Here is a 22,539-nt window from a genome sequence, read left to right as displayed (position 1 = left end):
ATAGAAATATAAGACAAAATGAAGAAATAAAAGGAATGAAAATTAAGAAAGAAGAATATAAATTACAAGCCTTTGCAGATGATTACTTTTTATCTTGGAGGAGCCTCAAACAATGGGTCCTAAACTATTAAAACAAATAGAAGAGTATGGAGAAGTGGCAGGACTAAAAATAAATAAAGAATAAACAAAAATATTGGTCAAAAATATAACAGAAAAACAGAAAAGAGGATTGACGGAGAAAATAAATATTCAAATTGTGAAGAAAGTAAAATATTTAGGAATATATTTAACTTCAAGCTGTGTAACGATAAAGAAAGATAATTATTATAAACTAAAAAAACAAATTGACGAAGACTTGGAGAAATGGAAAAATTTACAATTATCATTAATGGGAAAGATTGCGATAATAAAGATGAACATAATACTGAGACTATTGTTCCTATTTCAGACAATATTGATAAAAGTGGAAAAGACATATTTTGATCATCTCAATAAAATAGTAAGGGAATTTATATGGCAAGGGAAAAAAGTGAGAATCAATATAAAACTATTACAAGCTGCGAGACTACATGAAAGATTTGGACTACCGAATTGGGAATTCTATTATCAGGCTGCAACGTTGACTTGGATGAGAAAATGGATTGGACTAAGAAATATAAAACTATTAACTTTGGAAGGTCATGATTTACAATTGGGATGGCATGTCTTTTTATGGTATGGCAGGAGCAAGATACATACTTATTTCCAAAGACATTATGTAAGAAATGCATTGTTATTAGCGTGGGAGAAGATTAGAAATAAATATTATTTGAAAATACCAACATAGTTATCAACAATGGAAGCATTAATACATCCAAATATTATTAATATTAGAAATATTCTTAGATATAAGGATATTTTAACAGATAAGGGGGAATTGAAAGGGAAACAAGAAATAAAGAACAAGGGATTGAGATGGACTGGTATACTCATATGCAAATTCAAACAAGGTATGAAAAAGATGCTAAACTGTATGTATTTAGAAATGACAGAATTGGATAAGATACTCACAGGAACAGATGAACACATAATTAAAAAGACATATAATCGTTTACTTAGTATTGAATTAGAAAAAGAACAGGTAAAAGAAACAATGATAGCATGGGCAAAAAGTTTTGGATACTCAAGTGAGTTAGATAAATGGCAGCAGCTATGGGAAAGGAATTATAAATTAACAATGTCCACAACATATAAGGAGAAGCAATATAAAATGTTTTACAGATGGCACATGCTACCCAAAAAATTGGCAAAAATGTTTAAAGATAAATGAGCTAAATGTTGGAAATGCGATCAGATACCAGGATCGTTTTATCATATGTGGTGGACATGTCCAGAAGTGAGAAATTATTGGATTAAAATTAAAACATGGTTAGAAGAAATGATACAACAACATATAGATTTAAAACCTGAACTGTTCCTATTGGGTATCTTACCAGAGAAGTTTAGTAAAGAAAAAATATATTTGATTATACATGTTATAACTGCAGTGAGGATAGCATTTGCGCAAAGATGGAAAGCAGAGATAATCCCTACAGAGGGAGAAGTAATTAAGAAAATATTGGATTGTGCAGAAATGAGTAGACTGATGTTAACAATTAAAAAAAGAGAGGAATCAGAATATTTTAAGATATGGGGCAATTTTACCATTGGTTAGAGAAGAGATATATATAGGATAGATAATAGGCATTAAATGGGGGAGAAATGTTACAGTAAATGAAATGATAATATCGATAAAGATGGGAGAAGTAAGAACACACAAAAGATGTACTCAGATGATACACTGAATGCCTGATTATGTATTGTATATTTGTTTGTCTATAAAATAAAAAAAAATATTAAAAAAGAGAGGGAGGGAGGGAGGGAGGGAGGGAGGGAGGGAGGAAGGAAGGAAGGAAGGAAGGAAGGAAGGAAGGAAGGAAGGAAGGAAGGAAGGAAGGAAGGAAGGAAGGAAGGAAGGAAGGTCGACCAGCCACATGAATAACATCTTATCACATCACCCACCTGCTGGGAAAAGACTGACCATCACCCCACCACATGACCTGACTGCTGAGAGGAGACTGACAACCATGACACTACATGACCCAGGCCAGTAGAAGTGCCTGAGCAAGGGACCAGTGTGGTCTGGCAGCCATACCAATAGGGCCAGGAGAAGGCAGATTCCAGAGGCTCTTTCGCGGGTAGCGCTATATTTACAAATAACTCAAAGCAGTTAACATATACAGCACACCTTACTCTTCTTATTTTCTCCACAATACCTATATGATGTGTTGGGCTGAAAGAGTGAGACTGGCCCAAAGTCATCCACCTGCTTTTCATGGCCAAGGTGAGACTAGATCTCACAGTCTCCCACTTTTTAGACTGCTGCCTTAACCACTAGACGAAAGTGGCTCTAAAACATTTACTACCCTCAAACATTTACTTTGCTTAACTTTAAAGTTCAACTACAGATTTTATGAAATGAATATGTAATTGTTTTCAATATTTCTATACAAGTCAGTGGACGATTCAATAAATGAGTCAAATTTTGGATTATTTTTTCAGGTTGTAACACTCTAACATTCAAATTATATTCTTAGATTCCTAATATTTTGCTAGATAGAATATCTAATTTCAATTCAGTGGATATTTGATATTTTATGATTCATAGTAACTATTCACATGATCTTTGGGATAACAAACGTGAATGTTGTGTTCTGACCACTTAAATAATAACACTAAAAAAATGATGTTAGTTTCCTATAATCTTGGAATTGTACTTAATTAAAATATATCTGTGTATACTGAATGTATTAGATGTTTAATAAGGATTGGTTGCAATTACTTTTCTATTAGAGATGCAACTTGGAAATTAGTATATAAATCAAATTATTGTTATGGACTATTGATGTGGCTCTGGATCAGTCATATGCTAAGTGTGTATATGTTCTTCTTGGTTAAATCTATAATATTTGGAATATATCAAAATATAAATAATTTTTCATTTTCCATAATAATTTTCTGGAAAAAATATTTTCTTGTTTCAAATGTTAATTGACTTCCAGTTTCTACCATGTTTGGGAATACTTACACATTCTTCAAAACCCTCTTACTCTGAATTTCAGTTCACAATTTACATAAAAGAAAATATTCAAGACACTCAATATTAAACAAATTACTTTCAAATTGCATTCATTCAATACTCACACGGGGCTGAAATGTGTGCGATTAGAATATGTATTTGTTAAACTAGCAGCATTTCAAACTATTTGGGATAATCTGTAAACATAAACCAATCAAATCATTCAACGTTATGTAACATTTATAAATTCAACTACATTTGTTAAAACCCAATCTAGAGAGGAACATAGTTACTATCTATTCACTTATGAAGTGAATGTTCATATTCAGGGAATGATACAGTAAACAACTGCAATCTACAGCACCAAGGATGGATGGATATCTAACAGTTCAGGCTATAAAAAGAAATTAGTTATACAATAACTATAATAGTTGATGAAGCATGATATTGCCATACGGAAGAGGTAGTAGAATGATAATTTAATGGAAAAGTCCAATATTACTTGTCCTTTATTCAGTAGATGCAAGAACAGATGCTTAACATCCTACTTCATATTAACAGCTTTACATCTCAGTACTTTTTGATGCCATTTCTCTGCAACAAGGGGGTATTAGGACGATGGCATTTCATGGGATGCCAAGATTGCAGGTCTTATTTTGTGAGAATAAAGAAAGAAAAAGTATACTTAACATGAATATTAAAATGTACATTTTTTTTCAGTAGTCTGAGGATGTCTTAACTTTCTAAATTCATAATTTGCCAAATCTAATCAGAACCAGAACCAGAATACAGTATAGCCCTGTGTGACATGCCTTCTGAAGTTCTACAAATCTCACCTTTCTTTTTTATTTCTTCAGTGCATGTCAGAATAAAGCCAAAATAAAGTGAGGGTTGGCTAAAAGGCAGTGGCTGAAATAAGATACAATAATAAGATATGCTAAAATCAATGCAGTGGTGGGTCGCTACCGGTTTTCACCGGTTCGGGAGAACTGGTAGTAAAAAATTTTAGTCACTCGGAGAACCGGTAGTAATGGCTGACTGGCTACGCCCCTGAACTGGTCGCCTGGCCACCATGTTCAGCGCTGCCATGTTCTTCATGCATGCGCATCCCATTGCCTTGCAAGTCCAATGGGATGTGCATACATGAAGAACACGGCAGCGATGGCAGCAGCTTGCCTTCAGAGAAAGTGGCTGGTAAAGGAGCCTTTTCAGAGGCTTCTTTCCCAGCTGCTTTCCAGCAGCAGCAGCTGGCTGGGGGCAGCCGAAAACTCCAGCTTGCCTCCCCGACTCTGGACCAGCCACAGTGGAAGGTAAGCATCCAAACAAAGAGGTGGTGGTGAGGGAGGAAGGCAGGCAAGCGGGCCTGGCCACAGGACTGCCGGGAATGGTGCATGGAAGGCAGGCAAGCATGTTAGGGCCACCCGGCTGTAGGGAAGGGATCTAGCAGCTCCCCTCCCTTCCCTGCAGCTTGGCATGCTTGCCTGCCTGCCACGCAGTCTTCCCGGCAGTCCCCCATGCCTTTGCCTTCTGAAGTTGGGTCACACATGCAGCCCATGATGGGAGACGTGCTGCTTCTGGCCCGGCCTGACCCAGCCAAGCCAGTGGGTGGATGGGAGGGTGGCCCTTCAGGGAGACAGAGCCTTTGTGCTAGGGCTAAGAGGGGCAGCAGCAGCGACGGTGTTGCAGGAAGGCGAGCGGATTTCCCAGGACTGCTGCATATGTGCACCGCATGTGAAGGGAGGCAGATACCGCAAAAGCCGCACAGTAAAACTTCCCGGGAGTTCTGGGATGCACCTCCACTGCCGCCGCCACCACCTGCCATGGCAAAAGCCGTGCAGGAAAACTCCCCAGGAGTACCAGGACGCCCCGCTGCCACTGCTGCCAATACCTGCCATCGCCGCCTCCTCCTCCTCCATGCCTGCCGTGGCAAAAGCTGTGCAGGAAAACTTCCTGGCTCTTCCGGGACGCCCCGCTGCTGCCACCTCCTCCGCTGCCTGCCACGGCAAAAGCCGTGCAGGAAAACTTCCCAACTGTTCTGGGACACCCCACTGTCACCACCTGAAGCTCCTGTTTCAGCCCCCGCCCCCACCTGCCACAGCCTGAAGTTCCTGTTTTGGGTGGCACTGTTGGTGGTATCGCCGCCACTACCAGGCGCTTTCTCTCGGGCCTCCCAGTCTCACTCTCCTAAACTTTGAAGGGCGGCGTGGGAGAGAGAGGGAGAGAGAGAGAGAAAGAGAGAGAAAAAGACAAAAAAAATGAGAGAAAGAGAAAAAAAGAAAGAGGAAGGGAGAGACAAGAAAGAAAAAGAAAGAGACAAAGAAAGAGAAGGAAAGAGGAAGGAAGGGAGAGAGAAAAGAAAGAATGAAGGAAAAGAGACAAAGAAAAAAGAAAAAAGAAAAAGAAAGACAAAGAAACAAAGAGAAAGAGAGAAAGAAGGAAAGAGGAAGGGAAATGGAGAGAAAAGAATGAAGGAAAGAAAAAAGAGACAAAGAAAAAGAGAAAGAAAGAATGGGAGAGACAAGAAAGAAAGAGAAAGAAAGAAAGAAAGAAAGAAGAAAGAAAGAAAGAAAGAAAGAAAGAAAGAAAGAAAAGGAGAGAAAGAAGGAAAGGGAGGGAGAGCAAAAAGAAAGAAAAAGAGACAAAGAAAAAAGAAAGAAAGAAAGAGGAAGGGAGAGACAAGAAAGAGAGAAGGAAGGAAGAGGAAAGAAGGGAGAGAGAGAGAGAGGGAGAGAAAGAAAGAAAGAGAAAGAAAGAAAGAAAGAAAGAAAGAAAGAAAGAAAGAAAGAAAGAAAGAAAGAAAGAAGAGGAAGGAAGGAAGGACCACAAACCCTGGCACTAGACATGGCTTCAGAAGACCCTTTGAAACAGGACAGCAATCTAGGGCTGGAAGGGACCTTAGAGGCCATCTAGTCCAACCCCCTGCTCCAGCAGGAAACCTTACATCGCCTGGATTATTTTGGTGCCTCTAACAGAGAGGAAAATTGCCAGAAAGGAGAAGGAGTTTACTAGGACAAGGCTGCCATGGAGAGGAAGGCAGAGATAGTCCTTGATTTATGACCAGAATTGAGCCCAAAATTTTGGTTGCTAAACAAGAGCATTGTTAAGTGAGTTTCACCACATTTTACTCAATTCATGATCTCTCCTGGCTCTAACAGTCATGTGCAAGTTAGCGAAGAACATCTGAAGGTGTGTGTAATGTTCTAAATGTACAGAAGTTATAGTTAAAGTGTGGCAGAAAGTGAACTCTGGGTGTGTTTTTCCAAATGTAGGAAGTGAGGTTGAATGTGTATAGTTTTAGAAGGTGTGTGTGTGTGTGTGTGTGTGTGTGTGTGTGTGTATGTGTGTGTGTACATACACATACAGTATATATAGTAAATAATGTATCTTTTTGTGTGCCTATACACACTCTATACTTTGTAATATGTATGTACACATATAGCATATGTACATAGGATTAAATAGTATATTTTGGATGTTCAGTAGTAGTAAATAAATAGACAGGGAAATTGTATCTCGTTGAGGCCTTTGAGGCAAGGAGAGGCCAGGCACCCTAACCATAACCCTTGACATGAGTGACGTCAAGTTGGCCACGCCCACCCAGTGACATGATCACCCAGCTACACCCACCCAGTCATATGACCACCAAGCCATGCCCACCAAACAAGCCACGCCCACAGAACCGGTAGTAAAAAAAATTGGAACCCACCACTGAGTCAATGCTACAGTGAGCACATTTATTCCCCACGGATTTTTAGTTGGAATTCTATACTTAAATTTCTTAGTAGAATTAGCCATATACAGTATGTCCTGTCTTGTAAATAGAAATGTAAGAATATTTTTAAAACAAGAAAAAACCCTTACTCTTGAGGTTATGTTTTATGGATACTAACATATCTATAACTTCCTTGCAATATTTTCCTCATTTGGGTCATATCAAGGAACTAGGAATCTATTGATACCTTTAGATCAAATCATCTTGTCTCATCTTATCTCTTGTTCAATTCTATCAGGATTTCTTCATGAAAGAAAAATGTTGTGATAACCCTAGCTGGAATCCTATGATAACCCAAATTAGTTTATTCCATTGTTTTAGCCATTGTCTAAATCCATTCATCATTGCAGGATGAAGGCATCTTCTGCATGTTTCCAACCAATACAGTCCTGAGCTTTCTTTTGCCAATTGTGTCTGCAATATTTGCTGATGTTGTCAATTCCTTTTGTTTTAGGTCTCTTTCATGAATCAAGTGGAATCCTTTTTAAGACTGCTTTGGTCCACCTGCCAACTGTTCTTCTTGCTATCTGAGCAGCCGATTTCCATTTCAATTCTTTTAATCTCTTGATGATATCATATACTTTTGTTCGTTCTCTAATCCATGTGCAGGTCTTTCTATCTTGTCTTGTAATGCCAAGTATGTATCTTGTATCTAGCCCGGCTAGGTGGCTCAGTGGCTAAGACGCTGAGCTTGCCGATCAGAAAGGTTGGCAGTTCGGCGGTTCAAATCCCTAGTATACTGTAGATCTCCTGCATGAGCAGGGGTTTGTACTAGATGACCTCCAAGTCCCTTCCAACTCTGTTACTGTTATTAGTTTATTGGAATCAATGTTTAGCATGTTTGAGCATAACCAAGCACATTAAAATTATATAGACATGGATGCTCAAGTTGCAAAAATATCAACTGAAGTAATGAATTACTTAATTTGATATTTTAAAAACCCTGCAGCCTTTGAACTTTCTGGCCTCATGGTGGTAGAAAGGGAAAAGCAGATGGAAATATTCTCCCTTTAGGAGGAAGCTGACAGGGAGCCTAAGAATTTACAATCAGTGAAAAGCAGAGACAAGAGATAAGAAGGTATCCCTTGCTTAATATTCTTATTGTCAATAGTGGTTAATAATATAAAAAGACATCAGTGGTTATATTTCTGGAGCTTAACACAGAGCTGGTTTATGAGTTTTCTAAAATCAATCAGAAAAAACTCTAAATTGCTGGATTCTTCTTCTAGTCAAAATTACTTTTGATCTAGAAGTAACAATCAGACCAAACGTATAATTTTAGAATGCTATCCAGGTCATAGGATATCAAACTTAAAAGAGAAAGGACTTCATACAGGTGTTGGGAGGAAATACTGCCCTGTTGGGATTCTTCAAGCCAGAATGCAATAATCGGTGCTCTGAAGAATAAATTGAATAAAGAAGCAAGCTGCCAGAAAGAAGCTTTTAATGACAAGGAACCAAGATAACCCAGGCTTCTTGGCTAGCTAGAAAGATTAACATTCAAAGAGAGTTTATATACATTTTCTGATTTTTAGTCTAAAACTGTTTTTTGGTGATGTTTAATCCTGTGTCTATTGATGGGATAATTTTCTCTATTCAGCTTTGTTGGGAAAGGAAAAGGTTAATCCCTGTTCCTGAAAAGAAATAAAGTTGAGAAATCCTGCTAGCTTCTGTGTGTTTTGTTTTGGTACTTGGCTTAACGAGCAGCAGCTGGCTTGTTTCCTGCTTGCTACAGTCTAGAGCTAAATGCATTCTTGTGGTCAGGCTAATCTCAAGTGTTTCCACTTGAGTTTGCCTGAGGCTGTAAATTCTGGCAATGAGCCAGACAAGGATTTTCGTCCCTTTTACTCTTAGTTAAAAGGATTTAAATGGTTGTGATTTAGTTATTTTTATTGTGTTTGCATTATTTGCTATCTCATGTCTTCTTCCCTCTTCTGGGGAGGGGAACTTCCATTACAGGGATCCAAGAAAAATAACTATTAGCAGAAATGTAATGGGCTTTTTTTTGTACTTCAAAGAGACAGCAAAAGTTGTTAATATATTTGGAAACATTCTAATATATTTTTTAATTCAAGTTATTTAAAATTTGAAGCTTGCCTTTAAACATACAATATGAAATGTTTGTTTAAAAGAGCAAAATTATTCAGAATTTTAAAATATATATGGTAAAAGAAAACTAATTGAAATAATTTCCATATCTATGCAGGACCTCTGATTATATTTTATACCACAGTCTTTTAAGCATATGTATTTATTTAATTTTTATTTATTTATTTATTTATTTATTTATTTATTTATTTATTTATTTATTTATTTATTTATTTATTTATTTATTTATTTATTATATTTCTATACCGCCTTTCTCCCGTAGGACTCAAGGCAGTGTACAATCAAGAAAAATATAGATACACAAACATTATAAAATTGCTAATTAAAATTATTATTTTAACATAGTTTGGCCCAATTAAACAGAACCTAAAATTAGATAACATTTTAAAAACATTCACATGTTCATATGTTTAGCCCCACTTGTTGGAACATCAGGGTTTTGAGGGCACGGCGGAAAGCACGGAGATCAGGGATATTTCGTATCTCAGGGGGCAGTTCATTCCAAAGGGTTGGAGCCCTTACAGAGAAGGCCCTCCCCCTGGGAGTCGCCAGTCGGCATAATTTGACTGACGGTACCCTGAGTAGTCCCTCCCTGTGAGAACGAACTGGTCAGTGGGAGGCTATTGGTGGCAAAAGACAGTCTCATAGGTACCCAGGTCCTAAGCCATGGAGCGCTTTAAAGGTGATAACTAACACCTTGAATTGCACCCGGAAGACCATGGGGGGGGCAGTGCAGTTCGCGTAGGAGAGGTGTTACATGGGCGCAACGAGCTGCGCCCATAATCACCCGCGCGGCTACATTCTGGACCAGTTGGAGCCTCCGGGTGCTTTTCAAGGGGAACCCCATGTAGAGAGCATTACAGTAGTCCATACGGGAGGTAACTAGGGCATGAGTGACCGTGCGCAAGACGTCCCGATCCAGAAAGGGATGCAACTGGCAGATCAGGCGAACCTGATAAAAGGCACCCCTGGCCACGGCCGTCAAATGATCTTCTAAAGATAGCCGTGAATCCAGGAGGACACCCAAGTTGCGGGCCCTCTCTGTGGGGAGCAAGATCTCATCCCCAATTGTCAGTGATGGTACCAGCTGACTATACCGGGACGCTGGAAGCCACAGCCACTCAGTCTTGGAGGGGTTGAGTCTGAGCTTGTTTTTCCCCATCCAGATCCACACGGCCTCCAGACAACGGGACATCACAGCAAGGACATCATTGGGGTGGTCTGGGGTGGAGATGTATAGCTGTGTGTCATCAGCATACTGATGAACACTCACCCCAAAACCACGGATGATCTCGCCTAGCGGTTTTACATAAATGTTGAACAGAAGGGGTGAGAGGACTGACCCTTGCGGCACCCCACAAATAAGGTGCCTCGAGATCGACCTCTGCCTCCTTGCCAACACAAACTGTGAACGGTCAGAGAGGAAGGAGGAGAACCACCGAAGCACGGTGCCCCTATTCCTAACCCCTCCAGCCGGTGCAGTAAAATACCATGGTCGATGGTATCAAAAGCCGCTGAGAGATCTAATAGGACCAGGATAGAGGAGCAACCTCTGTCCCGAGCCCTCCAGAGATCATCCACCAATGCGACCAATGCCATTTCCATGCTGTATAGTGATCTGAAGCCCGACTGGAATGGATCCAGATAGACAACTTCATCCAGGTATCGGGGTAGTTGTTGCGCCACCACACTCTCAACAACCTTTGCAACAAAGCGAAGATTGGAGACTGGACGATAATTTGATAATATAGCTGGGTCCAGGGAAGGCTTCTTGAGGAGGGGCTTCACAACCACCTCTTTCAAGGCGGCGGGAAAGACACCCTCACTCAGAGAAGCATTTATAATCCCCTGGAGCCAGCCTCGTGTAACCTCCTGGGAGGCCAGTACCAACCAGGAGGGACACGGGTCCAATAAACATGTGGCAGCATTAAGCTTGCCCAGAATCCTGTCCATGTCCTCAGGAGCCACAGAGTCAAACTCTTCCCAGATAATGCTCTCAAGGCCTGCCCCCGTCTCCTCCCCTGGATCTACCCAATCGGAGTCCAGGCCTTCCTGAATCTGAGCGACTTTATCATGCAGGAATTGTACAAAATCCTCAGCTCGACCCTGTAAGGGATCTTCCTGTGCCCCCACCTGAAGTAGGGAGCGGGTCACCCTAAACAGCATGGCTGGGCAGTTCTCTGCAGATGCAATAAGACTTCGCCACTCTTTTTTATTATTATTGAAAAAGTTTTTCAAATACAAATTTTTCCCCCTTTCCCCCCCTCCACCCTAACCCCCCTCACCCCCCCTTCCCCTTTGACTTCTTCATAATAAAACCCAAATTCATAACAGATTATATCATGCTTTACTATCCATTTACTCCATCTCAGCCACAAACCAGCATGGAAGTCAATTAGTTGATATACAATTTACAGAACCAGAAAGATCTCAGCCACAAAAGCAAACCCAACAGGATCAAGTTATACATCAGCAAAACCAAACAGTTGATACACAACCTACAGAAAGGAATTTAGGATGGAGATCCAACCCACAAAAAGTCAAGAAAAGAAGAAGTAGGTCTCACAAACATAAAAACTTTTAAACTAAACAGCAGTGTAATGCCAGTTACTTATGAAAGGACTGAATATATGAAAAGATAATTGGCAAAGTATTGGCTTATTTTATCCTGAGGATAGGGCAGATCTCTGCAGTGCTGAATTATTTTGGGATGTGAAAAAGGCCTTAAATCGAATGGTTGGAAACATCTTGTTTGTTTTTTGGATTTCCGGATAAATATATTACGTGTATGTTGAGTTATATGGCAAGAGATTTACTGGATTGGGGCACGCAGAAGATCTGGTTGTTACCCTATTATTATGGCTGGAATTAATAATCTGGATAAAAGACACCTCCATAAACATTATACGGAATATAATTATAAAGTCACTCGGGTGGTTGTCGGGTTTTTTTTTTTTTTCTTTCTTCCAATATGAAGATATTTGTTACTGATGGGGGCAGATGGTAATTGAAGATACTGAAAATACTGCTGGAATAAGGATGCGATGTTACCCTAACATGGGTGATGTAGTTTATCATCCAGTTGAAGGATATTACAGAAGATGCTATATGGATTACAAGCTTAAAGTTTTTTTCTTTTAGGATTTTATTTACATAAGGGAATATTTTTCTAGGGGAGTGGGCAGAAGAATAAAGATATTAAGAATAATTATGGTAATTTTGTAGGAAAATGGGTGGAGATAGGTTAGGTTATGGATTGTTTAGTTTAAAGAAAAGGGATATTATGTTTAGATGTGAATATATGTAATGAAGCGGGGGAAGGAAATGGGTAGTTGAATTGAATAAGTGTTAAATTAGGATTTATTGAGTAGTCTTAGAGTGGAAGTATGTTTTGAAATGTTATAACGTATGGGGGGTAGTAAAAGGGTAGATCACGAGTGGAAATCGTTAAATTGGGAGATATAATAATATTATTATGTTAAATCAGGAGTTATTAGATATTGTTATAATAGAATGTCACTTTGAAATGCATATTATAGCATAGTATAAGGGGGGTATGATAATTTTATTAGAAAGAAAGGGTCAGTATATGGAGATAGACTTCGCCACTCTTATCGCCACTAGGTAGGTCTTAATATAAGATCTCACCTGTGTTCAGTCAGATTCAGATCGGCTTGTCCTCCAATCACTCTCCAGGCGTCTTTTCCGACGCTTCATCTCTCTCAGCTCCTCGGAAAACCAAGGAGCTAGACGAGATCGGCATCGGATCAGAGGCCACAAAGGCACGATGCGGTCCAAGGCCGCAGTAGCTGCCCTGTCCCAGGCGATCACCAGGTCCTCAGTCGAGTCTTGAGCCAGAGACTCAGGAAATGGCCCAAGCTCCATCAGGAACCTTTCGGGGTCCATCAGGTGCCTGGGACGGAACCATTTGGTTGGTTCCATCTCCCTGCGGTGGGTGGAAGTGACTTGAAAGAGAATGATCAGACCATGACAAGGGTTTGATGTCTATATCCCCTATTCTTAGATCATTCAGCCACTGATCAGAGACAAAAATCAAGTCCAGAGTGTGATTCCCCAAGTGGGTGAGGCCTTTAACTACCTGGGTCAGGTCCATAGCCATCATGGAAGCCATGAACTCCCGAGCCGTCTCCGACATCTCACCAGCGGATGGCAGATTAAAATCCCCCGTAACAATACGTCTGGGGGTTTCCACCGCCACCCTGGCTATAATGTCGAGCAGCTCAGGCAGGACCGCTGTTACGTGGCAGGGAGCCAGGTACGCAATCAGTAGGCCCATCTGAATCCCCTGACCCCACTTCACAAGGAGGGACTCACATCTGGCTATCTGAGGAACAGTGGCCTCCCTCGGGCAAAGACTTTCTCTAATGATTGCTGCCACTCCCCCACCCCTTCCCTAAGTCCTTGGCTGATGGAATGCACGGAAACCTGGCGGGCACATTTCCACAAGGGGAACTCCTCCCTCCTGGCCTAACCAGGTCTCCGTAATCCCTGCCAGGTCAGCACCACCCTCTGAAATAAGATAAATAAATATTCATTAATTGTAATTAAAAGCCATTTAAAACCACATTCATTTTGCCTTAGAGTGTAAGCTACAAACCTCATGCTAAATTCTAAAAAAAAAAAAAAAAAGGAAGAGAAAGAGAGAAACCTATTTAATTATTGTGCATCTTACTGAATAATGAATTCAAAACAATGATTTTACGTTTTTATTGCTTTAATACACTTTTTATTTCAGATATATTTGTATATATTTTATAACATAATTCATAATATAGTGGAATATTTTAAAATATCTTTTAAATTGATGATATCTATACTAAATAATGAGGATGGGATAAAAGAGATATTAGAACTTTAATAATTATCCTATATAAGAAAAAACAGCTAATGAGCTGAAAAAATGTTTTCATTAAGGTAAGCACCTTATTCCTTTTTTTAGAAAATCTACAACATTCAATAATTGATCATGGCGACTTCCACTTGGCTCCGCGAGCTTTGAAGACACTCTTTTATGAGCGCCCAATCCCCGGTTCCGTAAAAGCCCCAGAACAGCCGAAAAACAGCTGTCTGGAGGCTTGGAACCCTCTCCCCGGGCAAAGGGGAGAGAGAAGAGTCGACAGGCGGAGGTAGAGCACCCCCAAGTGCCCTAGGAGAAATCCTGGGGCGCGAAGGGTGTGGGTTCCCTATTGAAGCCTGTCAAGCTGCTCCGGACCAGGGACAACTCTGCTAAAACTCCACTAGAAGCCGCGACCAAAATCTGCTGGGAAAAAAAAATGAGGGGACTTTTAACATCTTTACCTTGATTGCAGACAGAGCAAACCAGGAGAAAAAAGAAAAAAAAATTGCAAGTAACACTTTAACTCCGTTTTAAAATGCAGAAAATGGTGCCTGAGGGCAGGAGGAGGAAGCTACAAGGGAAGGTGCTTGTTATGCTTGTTAACATTTGCAACATTGATACAGCTACTGGATTACACTTTAAGAGAAAGTTCTAAAGTGGAAACGCCTAGGAAAAGAATTTGGTACTGAGGAAAAGAATTTGGTATTGACTTTAACTAAAATTTTGCTCTTATACCGTGTGGAAAATAGTTGGAATTGTTGACCTAATAGCTGGATAAATACAAAGTGGCTGAAATATGGCTGACAGCAGGGCTGGTGAATCAGCAAATTCTCAAGATGTAACTGTTAAAGCTTTTCAAGAACTTCTAGAATCCTTTAATTCTGCGCTTTTGGATATAATTGAAAGAGCTTTTTCAAAAAACAGCTTGGAAAATTATAAGGAGTCGTTAGATGGGCAGCAGGAAATTTTTCAGAAGAGCCTGCCCTTGGAAGATCGAGAGGCTGTTAGGACTGAAAGGCAGGCTGGCACAGCTGAAACAAAGAACTGGGTAGATGCTTCCATTCAACTGATAGAAAAGCAACAAATAGACTCTCTATTGCAAGCTGACAAACTTTATGGCAACAAATTTTGGCTATATGAACAAAGGAATGGATTGAAGGACTATACAAGCAAGAAGAGTCAAAATGGAGATCTCAAATTAGAAAAAGTGATTTCAAGAAGAGAGTGAGTATTTCAGAAACATCAACCTCAAATCAACATTTTAAAATTTTCAAAAATAAAATTGGGGGGAATGTTGAAAGAATTAATAAAAAAAAGGACTGGAAAAAATATAGAAAGAAGAGAAGAATAGAAGATTAAGCATTTACTTTTTTTTTCTCTTTGGGGAAGGAAGATTCTAGTAATAAACTGAGAAGTTTAATTACATTGGTATTAAAGGCTATTTTAGGAACTGAAAATTTGAAAGATATCTTCCTGTAGATTTTGAAATCTGCATTTGGCAAATATGTGTTTCAATGGTATTAAGAGATTTTTAAAATGTTTAACATAAGATTATATTATTTTAAAAGATATATGAGATAAATTGTGTAAGCTTTCAGGATGCCCAACTTTTTGAAGCAAAGAGGATTAATGTTAAATTCAGAATTCTATTACAAAACAATAATTAGTTTTGGATAGTAAAAGGGCTGCTTTCAAAAAAGTCAGAGGTATTAACATTGGTTAATTGAAAACTTGAAAGATATCCTCTGGTAGATTTTGAAATTTATATTTGGTAAATAAGTGTTTTAAAGGTATTAAGAGATTTTTAAAATGTTTAACATAAAATTATATTATTTTAACAGGTATATGAGATAAAATGTGTAAGATCTCAAGATACCCAATTCTTTGAATGAAGAGGATTAATGTTAAATTCAGAATTGTATTAGGGAGTAATGTTCAAAAAGAATGATGTTCGAGGGTATGGAAATGAAATTTACTTATGACTTTTACTGTTTGTAATGTTGCTAAAGTATTTTATTATACATCAAGAAAAAGTTTTTTTTTATAATTAGGATGAATGAATTTAACGTAATTGGTCTTGAGGATTTATAAAAGGGAGGTTGATGAATTGGAGCAAGGGGAATTAAAGAATGTGTGGGAGTTTTGAAATTTATAATTAGTTAGTTTATTTTAGCATATGTTTGTTAGATGCTATACCCTGTTTTTGCTCTGGGAAGTCGGGGGTGGGGTGGGGAGGGTGGGATAAGGGTTGGGATGGGAAAAAAGTGGTGAATAGAGAAATGTTTTAACAGAAGAAAGTATCTACGATTAGAATACAGGAGTTGCTCAGATACTAAAGGAGGAGAATATTTCACAGCAAAGAAGTTAGAAAGGAGAGAGGAGGAGTGGGTAGGAAGAGGAGAGGGAGGGAGAGGAATGGAAGAAGGAGAGGAGGAAGGGAAGGGGACAGGAGTAGGAGTGAAGGCGAGAAGGGGAAAAGAAGAGAGAAGTGGGGGAAAGGAAAAGGAAGTAGGATGAGGTAGGAGAGGAGGAAGGAGAAAGTAGGAGAGAAGAGGAGGGAGGGAAGGGAAAGAAAGGAGGTGGAGAAGAAGGTTTGTTGTGGAATGAGGGAAGAAAGAGAAGAAGAGCAACTCCGAATGCAATTAAAATGTCCTACTTTAATGCTTTCTTTAAGGGAAACATGCATTTATTATGTATAAGAAAATGTACACTTTCTATTATGTGGGGAGGGGGAAGGGTGGGGGGAGAAAATTGTTTGTATTTCTTATAAAACTTTTCAATAAAAAAAAATTATCATGGCACTAATTTTTAATGGGACTTTAAGTATTAAATATACATTTTGGAAGAGAAGAACAAATACTGATAGAACTGTAATGTGCAAAATTAGGAATCATAAGCTGTAACTCAAATACTCAGATAACAATGACAAGTCTTTGAAATAATTTAGTAAATAATACATTGATTAAAATATATCTGAAAGAAGAAACTTTTTTTCAAGACTAATCTTATGGAAATATATGGTAGCAAAACAACAACAACAAAACAACTAACAAATACCATATCCAGTTCTCTTAAATCTTTCATCATTATTTGATAAATTTTCTTGAATTTTTGAGTAAAAACAGGATTTTCATTCTATTTTATAAATATGATAATAAACATCATGTCCTACCTATTATTAATGGTGGCCCATGCATCATTAATATTATTGGTCATTATTTGTACTTTTCTGGTATCATCAGTTGAGTAATCCCGAAGAAGTTTAAGGGCCAAATCATTTGCTACATCCAGATTTATATGCCACTGACGTAGTTCTTTTGAAAATTGCTGGAAAGAGAGAAAAATATGAGCACTATTTCAGAAAGGCCTCAGCAAGTTACACAATCTGAAGATATACACAAAGCAATTTAAATACTCATAATAGAAACATATACAGGTAGATCTTGATTTATAACCATAATTAGGACCAATATTTCTATTGCTAAGCCAGGTAGTTCTTAACTGAATCATCTTCAATTTTACAGCCTTTTTGAGCAGTTGTTCAGTGAATCTCTATGATCCATAAACAAATCACATGGTCATTAAGCTAATCTAGCTTCCCCCATTCACTGTGCTTGTTGGAAGCTGACTGGGAAGGTCACAAATAGTGATTATGTGAGTTGGGAAAACTGCAGCCTTTATAAATACATGCCGATTCTAAGCACCCAAATTTTCATCACATGTCTGCAGGGATGCTACAATTTTCATAAGTGTGAGGATCTGTTGTAAGTCACTTTTATCAGGCTGTTGCTACTTGGAAAAGTCACTAAAGTTGAGGACTATCTGTAATCTTTTTCAGATATAAACACTTCAGCTTCTTAGTTTAGTGCTTAATATGCTATGAAAATTTCTTCAGTAAGTCACCTTTCTCATTCAGTTAAAAGTTCTAAAGTTTGGGTTATTGTTACAAATTGGTAGATATAGTGAATTATTAAATGGAAAGGGTGAAGTTAAATCTATGCAAGAATTAGAAGAACAAGGTATATAGACGAATTGGTTTTCCTATTTGCAAATACATTCTAGATACGATAAAGATTTTAAGACATAAGGTTTTTATGATAATTTAACTAATTTAGATAAAATTTTAACAGGTACTGATGAAAACGTAATTTAAAAACTATATGGATATTTATTGGAGGTTAAATTGGAAGAAGAACAAGTTAAAGAAACAATGATTGCGTGGGGGGAAAATTTTGGACACGGGATTGACTTAGAGAAATGGCAAAAATTGTGGTCTCAAAATTATAAAATGACAATGTCAACTGCATATAAAGAAAATTTGTATAAGATGTTTTACAGGTGGCATTTACCCCCGACGAGAATAGCCAGAATGTTCAAGAATAAATCTGAAAAATGTTGGACATGTCATCAAATACTGGGTTCATGTTACCATATGTGGTGGATGTGTGCAGAAGCCAAAAGATACTGGACTAAAATCCACACATGGTTGGAAAAAATGATAAAAAAGCACATAGATTTTAAACCAGAGATTTTTTATTGGGGATTGTACCTGAAATATATAATAGAGAATTGAGATATCTGATTGTGAATGTATTAACAGTGGCTGGAATTGTGTTTGCTAAAAATTGAAAAAATGAGAAATACCAACGCAAGATGAAGTTATTAAGAAAATAATGGAATGTGCTGAAATGAGTAAATTGAAATTTGAAATTAGAGAACAAGAAGATAAACAATATTATAAGATATGGGATTTATTTTATCAATGATTAGATAAAAAAATATGGAAATGAAATATGATAGAGATTTTTATAATATAAGAATTGTAAAACTATATAAAATATAACATAAAGATGTATTATTATTGGATCGATTTAGGATGATGAAATGAATGTTATAATATAAATCAACTTAAATCTTAGAATATTTTGTACAAAATGAGGGAAGAATAGCTATAGTCAATAAATGATTAATGAGGACAATAATACATAGATATATATTAGATCAATAATATAAGAATTTAGGTAAACTGTAAGCCGTGAATATGGTGAAGACGCACAAAAGACTTGTAACCAACCAACACACTGTGTGTAATTGAAGATGGTTTTATGTTTTTATATGTTTGTTTAAAAATAAAAATAAAATTTTTCAAAAAAAAAAAAAAGGTTTGGTTTATGGGGGAAGGGGATTCTACAAAATAATGACCTCTCAAATAAGGTCAATATGATAGGATTGCACAAGCCCATCTATTTGAGAGTGCCGACTTTCTTTTTTCTGATTCTTCAATGATTTTTCTATAATGTTAAAACTTTTTCTTCTTCTTTAGTGCTACAGGTTTGCAAATGTGTGTAGATTATTTTTCCATAACTCCATCAAACTTCTAGGTTCTGAGATTCACTCACACAAAATTATTCCAGGGTCCTTTTCTTTTTTAAAATTTATGGGTTTTTTTCTTCAACATATATAAGTGTTTAGTGAACAGTATATTGTCTGGGTCAATTTGCTTTATACAGAATTTGCTTTATACAAAATACTAGTAACAATAATAATATTTTTTTTTTATTGCAAAAGTTTTACAATTACATTTTCACCCCTTTTTCCCCCCCACCTCCCCCCAAACTTCCCAACCTCCCTAACCCTCCCTAACCCTCCCCTCCCCCCAGACTTCCCTATAATATACTCATAACTGGTAAAAAAAACCACACACACACACACACAAAAACCCCCTTAGAATGACACTTATGTGTAAACTTGAACCCCTCCCTCCCCTGTATAATTTTTCTTTTTACCTCATTTCATTAAAATATTTCTAATATATTATTTTCAAATAAAAGCTTTTTGATACTTTCTAGTTTGATATTTGTTCTGAACATATTCTATCCACCTTTTCCATTCCCATTCATAAGTCTCTTGTGAGCAATCTTTTAAGTATGCTGAAATCTTCGCCATCTCTGCGAAACTGGCCATCTTCAAAGTCCATTCTTCAATAGTGGGCAAAGCTTCATTTTTCCAATATTTACCTATCAACAATCTTGCTGCTGTTATCATATACAATATCAATTTTGTTTCACCCGATGTAAAACCCTTAACTATACCCAATAAAAACAATTGTGGAGAGAATTGAATTTTTTTCTTCAAAACATTCTGCATGACCCACCAAATTTTTATCCAAAAAGCTTTAACTTTCCTACAGGTCCACCAAACATGATAATACGTAGCATCCAAACATTCGCATCTCCAACATTTTGGCTGAACATTAGGGTACATACATGACAACTTTTTGGGATCTAAATGCCATCTATAAAACATTTTATAGAAATTTTCCCTCAGATTCTGCGACTGTGTAAATTTAACATTCTGAACCCAAATTTTTTCCCATGTTTCCAACATCACTGGTTCTTCAAAATTTTGTGCCCACTTAATCATACAATCTTTAACTAATTCGGTTTCTGAATCCCTTTCTAACAAAACATTATAAAGCCTTTTGATATGCATTGGACCTTTCTCTTTTATATGTCTAACCAATTCTTCTTCGTGCAACATAATACCAGTTTTTTGGTCCTCTTTCCATCTCAATTGTAATTGATTATATTGTAACCACGTTAGATTAATCCCTTCGTCCAACAGTGTCTGCAATGTCTTCAGCTGCCATCTGCCCGCATCTGTAAAAAGAACCTCTTTGTATAAAAAACCCCCGAGTGACATTATATTTGTATTCCACAAAATATGACCAAGATCCAGCCATAGTGGTATTTTATAATCCCATTTGAATCAGTGCTTCTTCCAAACTCTCATCAAAGAGTCTCTAAGTATATGACTTTTAAATACTTTATCAACTTTGTCATCATAAAATAAGTAAGCATGCCATCCAAATTCGAGATCAAAACTCTCTGCATTCAATATTCCAGTCTTTTTCCTTCCAAACCAATCACTTGTTAAAGCTGCTGCATCATAATATAACTGTAGGTTTGGAAGTTTAAGACCTCCTCTTTCTGGAACATCTTGCATAATTTTCAATTTCACTCTCGGCTTTTTGTCGTTCCAGACAAACTTATTCACTCCAGTTTGCCAGACTTTCAATTGTTTATCACTTTTAAGCACCGGAATCATTTGAAGCAAAAAAAGAAATCTTGGCAAAATGTTCATCTTCACTGCTGCTATTCTTCCAAGTAGAGACAGCTGCAGTTTTTTCCAAGTCTCCATATCTTTCTGCACCTCTCGCCACAACACCTCATAATTATTTTGAAACAATTTCATGTTTGATTCTGCAACCTGGACTCCTAGATATTTTACCTTAGGTACAGTCTCAAAACCTGCCCTCCTTTCTAGCTCATGTTTACGATCTTGTGTCATGTTTTTAGCTATCATTTTAGTCTTTTTTGGATTCAGTCTAAAACCTGAAACTTTACCATAGTCTTGAATAATGTCCTTCATCAAGATTATTGATTCCATTGGTTGTGATAGGGTAACAACCAGATCATCTGCAAATGCCTTTATTCTATAATCCTCTTGCCTAATCATTATGCCTTTCAAGATATTAGAGTCCCGTATTGTATTTAACAAGACTTCTAATGTTAGAATAAATAAAAGTGGGGACAATGGACATCCCTGTCTTGTTCCTTTTTCAATTTTAAACTCTGTTGTCAAACTTCCATTAATAATGATCTGTGCCTTTTGCTCTTGGTAAATTGCTGAAATCGCCTGTATAAATTGATCCCCAAAATCCATCTTTTTAAAAGTCTTTAGTAGAAAATTCCAATCCACTCTATCAAAGGCCTTCTCTGCATCCAAAAAGACCAGCACTGCAGGAATCTGTTTATTCTTCTCAAGATATTCCAATAAATCTATTACTTGCCTTACATTATCCTTCATGTGTCTGCCCTCGATAAATCCCGCTTGATCATCATGAATCACCTTTTGGATTACTGGCATCAACCTGTTGGCTAATACTTTCGCATAGATTTTATAATCTGTATTCAAAAGAGATATTGGTCTATAGTTCTCTGGTTTTTTAGGACCGACTTGTTCTTTTGGTATCAAAGATATATAAGCAGTTGTCCATGATGGGGGTATTTTACCCCCTTGTTGAATATTGCAAAATAGATCTCAGAGTTGTCCCACCATTTCAGCTTGCAAAGTTTTGTAATACACTGCGGTCAAACCATCCGTGCCAGGAGCTTTGACTGTTTTTAACTGTTTAATTGCTACTATTATCTCCTCCTCTGTTATAGGATAATTCATTCTTTCCTTTTGTTGATCAGTAATTTTTGTAACTCTTTTGTCGTTTAAATATTTTTCTATAAGTCCATTCTGCACCTCCTCTTTGGCATATAGTTTGGTATAATAGTCCACAAAAGCTTCTTTAATTAATTTTTGTTGAAAGATTTCTTTCCCTCCAATATCAATACTATCAATAGTCCGTATACTTTGTTTTTTCCTCAATGTGTAAGCCAACCATCTGCCCGGTTTATTGGCGTTACAAAATGTATTATGCTTCGCATATTGTAAGTTTGTTGCAACTTGTTCCACCATAAGCATTTGAAATTGGTCTTTCAACAGTTTTATAGCACTACATATTCTTTCATCTGTTGGATTTTTAATAAGTAACTGTTCTTTATTCTTTATTTCTATTTCCAATTCAGATCTTTTCTTTTGTCGAAACAGTCTATGTTTAGAGTTCATATAGATAAGTACCCCTCTCATATA

At 37.5% G+C, this 22,539-nt stretch overlaps 1 protein-coding gene across 4 annotated transcripts in view; it reads right to left on the bottom strand.

Moving 5' to 3' along the window:
- Positions 1-22,539, bottom strand: part of DMD (dystrophin) — a 2,041,544-nt gene that overhangs the window by 559,863 nt on the left and 1,459,142 nt on the right. For all 4 annotated transcript variants that reach the window (XM_087871305.1, XM_087871306.1, XM_087871307.1 and 1 more), the window contains one exon: positions 17,009-17,163. In XM_087871305.1, coding sequence (XP_087727431.1) covers positions 17,009-17,163 — 155 coding nt within the window. The remainder of the gene's footprint in view (positions 1-17,008; positions 17,164-22,539) is intronic.

Source organism: Pantherophis guttatus, chromosome 5 (assembly GCF_059756535.1).
Source record: "Pantherophis guttatus breed Tessera chromosome 5, ASM5975653v1, whole genome shotgun sequence".
Lineage (NCBI taxonomy): Eukaryota > Metazoa > Chordata > Lepidosauria > Squamata > Colubridae > Pantherophis > Pantherophis guttatus.
Note: the sequence above shows the minus strand (reverse complement) of the source record. Positions and strands in the feature narration are given on the sequence as shown.